General features: G+C 40.5%; 1 protein-coding gene across 2 annotated transcripts; it reads right to left on the reverse strand.

Moving 5' to 3' along the window:
- Window positions 1-873: 873 nt before the first annotated feature.
- Window positions 874-3,914, reverse strand: LOC149153858 (beta-fructofuranosidase, insoluble isoenzyme CWINV1-like). Of its 2 annotated transcripts, none has more exons than XM_089437913.1 (6): window positions 3,646-3,914; window positions 2,381-3,246; window positions 2,119-2,286; window positions 1,781-2,022; window positions 1,563-1,653; window positions 874-1,465 (listed from the first exon to the last, which is right to left on the reverse strand). In XM_089437913.1, the coding sequence occupies exons 1-6, from the start codon at window positions 3,839-3,841 to the stop codon at window positions 1,274-1,276; spliced, it is 1,755 nt and encodes a 584-aa protein (XP_089294039.1). In that variant the 5' UTR covers window positions 3,842-3,914; the 3' UTR covers window positions 874-1,273. The 2 variants fall into 2 exon arrangements, with proteins under 2 accessions (XP_089294039.1, XP_089294040.1); XM_089437914.1 differs by lacking the exon at window positions 3,646-3,914 and adding an exon at window positions 3,509-3,563.
- Window positions 3,915-4,243: the final 329 nt, after the last annotated feature.

Genomic DNA, 4,243 nt, shown 5'->3' on the forward strand with positions numbered 1-4,243 from the left:
ATGAGACGGTAGGTGATATCATAGCGTGATTCTTACCCAGCTATGGCTCGGGTAGAGCCCAAACCGAATGCTCTAGTGCCTTCGCGCTTCATCACCAAGGGCTACTATGGAATATGGAATCTCCCCCATGCTTACCAACAAATTTTTCATTGATTGACGACACATGTTTATGTAGTGTTATTTTAATATTTTAGACAAGTTAAGTGGTTAAATATTCCACTATCAACTTTATACTTTGTTAGGGCTTTTGACAGAAAAGGTAATCGACAAAACAATAGAGATAGCCGTGCCATACAAAGGAAAAATAATTTTAACTTGACAGTAAAACACTGTAATTTTAACTTGACAAGTAAAACAATAAAAATGTCAGAAATCATGTGCATTATGAAATGAACTAAAACATAGTGTTTGTGCGGTAAAAACATAGTGTTTGTGCCGTAAAAATGAGAAATGAATTTACAGCGCAAAAAAATGCTATTGTTTATATATTCATGAAGGTAGATAACATTTACAAAACATAGAGGGTTCAGCTCCATACACCATGATAAAACTGGAAATTTTACAGAGATTTACAGCTTCTCTGTTTTACACAATCAAAGACAATTTCGCACCTAACTATTTTTGCTCTTGAAATCTAGCTCCAGACATTCTAGCTCTTTTACGCACCTAACTGTTTTTGCTCTTGAAATCTAGCTCCAGACATTCGAGCTTGTTGGCTACAAAAATTCTAACTTCATATTTAACTACATAACTAAAATATCATTCATTGTTACATTAATTTCATAACAAGTTATACATCAAAACTTAACAAGGGCACACATTAAAAAAATAATTGTCTGAGCTTTCATACTCTGTGGTACATACTCCAGCCACAATAAAATCCTGACATTTACTGTTTACTATTAACAATAAGGTTGTAGATTAACGAATACAATTGGGCAAAAATCCTGACATTTACTATTTACTATTAACAATAAGGTTGTAGATTAAAGAATACAATTGGACGTATGGGCAATTACACGAGTTTCTTAACCGCGGCAGGGACTACCGCTACCACAGTGGCTCTCTTGTTGTTATAGATAACTTGGAAAACAAAAACCTTGTTTATATTTCTAACTCTACTTACCATTTTTTTCCTATTCTAATCAAACAGAGTTCAGAGTTCAATAATATAAGAGAATTGTGATCGCACAATCACAAGCCAAAAGGCTACACTGCGATTTATTTCAATGGGAAACACCAAGTTTCGATGCACAGTCATCCGCATCATAATTCACTGCGATTCGTATACCTGGATGGCGGTTTTCATATGCCAGGCGGAGAGTCGACGAAGGACGAGGGGCGATTTGTTATAATTAAACACGAAGAGATGAGCTTTCTCATTAACCGCCATCATCGGATAACTCCTCGACGTAATGCATGTTTTCCCTCCCTCTGCAAAACTCTCCACGATTGAGTGATCAACCTGCGCACACATCAATAGTAATACCTTCAATCCCTCCACTCCAATTCCATCGATGTTAACCTCAACTTTCATTGAAAATTGGCTACACAGTTCTTACCAATACTCTAAGCGACAGCGACCGTTGGTGGGGCTTCACGCTCACAAATCCTCCATAACTCGTCTTGTCCACATCCACTTGTAACGTGGACCTGACTTCAGCACATATTTTCATTCAAATTACAATTACAATTAGGTGAAATTTGATATTAAATATAACCTGCTTGATCTGTAAATTTATGATCAATAAATTTGATATTAAATATAGGCCTGCTGCACCTGCTCTGATCCACGCACAAGACCACCTTTCTGTGGACATTGCCATTAAGTCTGCCCTTGAAAATCTTGAAGAACACAGCGCTCCTCTCTTTGAGATCATCAGATGCCAACACCATCAACCCAAATCCCCTCGTATTGTTGTTCCCTCGACTGCACAAGCTCTGAGCTGTCGCTGTCATTCCCTCCAACTCCTCCACTGTATCATAATCGCCTCCCAACTCAAACTCTACCTCCACGTCCACCTGCAATGCAATCACGCATGCATATAATATGCTTATATTCATCTCATTCTTATAATCTTAATTAATAATATCTAATTTTCCTTATATCTTTATTACCTGCGCAGCCCCTGAGTTGAATCCCTCCACCTTCATTACCGATTCTCTTTCCAAAACCACGTGGCCTTTCCTCACATTATACGCGCGCAACGATTCAAGCTCTGGCACTGGCCACTGAAAGAGGCTTCTCCTGGTAAGAGGATCAAGCCGCACAACCCTAGGAATCGCCTGCACATCAAACAGCACCTGGGATTATATATGACGCGCAAAGCAGAAACAGAGCAGCTCAAAAGGATAATATGATGAGAGATTATATAGATACCTGAAGGGAAGCCCATCGTTTGTTGAGATCATCCGCCACGCTGTCGGATTCATTGATCCAACCCCACAAAATCCTTCGCGACTTGTTATCGTCAAAAAAAGTTTTCGAAGCATAAAATTTACCGTAGTCATACCTAAGACCATTGGGGCCCTCGACAGATCCATTGTCGGGGAGATATCTGTCCAACTGAGGCAAGTAATGGCCCACTGTATAGTAGTCCACTTTGGTATCGTCTAAACTGTTCTTGAGAACGTGCTTCACAGCGGGACCTGTGGTTGAAGTGTCAAGGCCATGGCTACCATAGAGGGACACAGGGTAGAAGTCCGGGCACTCCCACATTCCGATATGCCTAGCAGAGTGCAGCGGGTGTTTGGCTTTCACCCATTGAACGAAATCTTTGCTTTTGTACAGCAATGCCACTCCCACCTTATTCTTATCCCTTTCGCTACCAACCAGAAGTCGCCATCTTTGGTCCGATCCCAGCCATGCCGTCGTTGGATCTCTGAAGGAACTGGCGTTGATGCCAGTAGGCACCATGATTGGATTCTTCGGAATCTTCTTCCACTCCCGCAACAAAGGATCCGATGGGTCCTTGGGAACAGCCATGGCTTGAACTTGTTCCGACACATTGTTGCATCCTGTGTATAAAATCACGGGAACGCCCCCTTTGTGTAGTAAAGTGGCAGATCCAGACCAGGCGCCATTGACATCATACCATTCATCGGGGTATATAGCTGCACCAGCCAAGTGTACCCAATTTATGAGATCTCTTGAAACTGCATGCCCCCAGATGATGAGTCCCCACACAGCCGACTGGGGATTATATTGGTAGAACAAATGATAGTAGCCCTTGTAGAATAATGGTGCTGCAATTCAAAATCATTACACATGTCAGAGTGCAAGTTATTTATGTGTCAGAGCATCTAGAGCAGAGTATCAGATGCATATTAATTAGCCTGCTCTAATCCACACTTGCTTCCGAAGGCAAAAGACACAGATTTTCATTAAATCCTAGGGATGATCAGGTAAAACACAACTTTCATTCAGACGAGCACTGAAAACAGATCTTCGAGATCTCCGAACTTTTTATTAAAGATAAAGATATTAAAGTCCATTTCCAATACTAACCAGTGGGATCTTGAGAGTCGTTCCCCAGAACGCCAATCATGCAGAATCAAACATATTAGTTACAGGAACCCCAAGTCCATGATTAAAATTTAAGGAATCGTGATGGTAAAAAATAAAAAACATATAAATAAATATACCATTCATCCAATGTTTAACGGGCTGAAAATGATACGCTGTTCTATACGTTTCAGGGGGCGCCAGGGAACTGGATTTTGATTCTCTGAGAACCGACAAACTAGCTTCATCCCAGTCGCGATGAGAAGCTTGCAAAACCCTAATGGGTAAAACCAAAAAAAATAGATACAGAAGCGAAAAATTCTTCCCAGTTGCCATGAATCGCTTAATGGCTCAAGAAAAAACCTTACGAGAATGGATGATAAGCGCGGGAGGATAATATAAATCTTACAGTAATGGATGGTAAGTGGGCGCAGGCAGCTAGCATACATACATGTATGCTTCGGTTGGGTCGGGTTGGGTTGGCGTGAGAGTAAAGTAAGGAGCGCAATCGTGACTCGTGCAAAATAATTCTCAACGACGAGAAGTAGAAATAGAGGTCCGATGAAAACATTTAGTGGAGCACGCGGAACATAATAATTGCATAATACATTGAAAGGCATTATCTCGTTGCCAATAAGAATAAATAAAGGGAATATTAATGTAATCTCTATAGAGTAAATATGGACCCAGCGAAATTGAAGATGAATTATTTGTACTGATATTTGCAATATTCGACTG

The sequence above is a fragment of the Pinus tabuliformis genome, chromosome 9 (genome assembly GCF_031772625.1).
Source record: "Pinus tabuliformis cultivar Carrire ecotype Pingquan chromosome 9, CPIR1, whole genome shotgun sequence".
Taxonomy (NCBI): Eukaryota; Viridiplantae; Streptophyta; class Pinopsida; order Pinales; family Pinaceae; genus Pinus; species Pinus tabuliformis.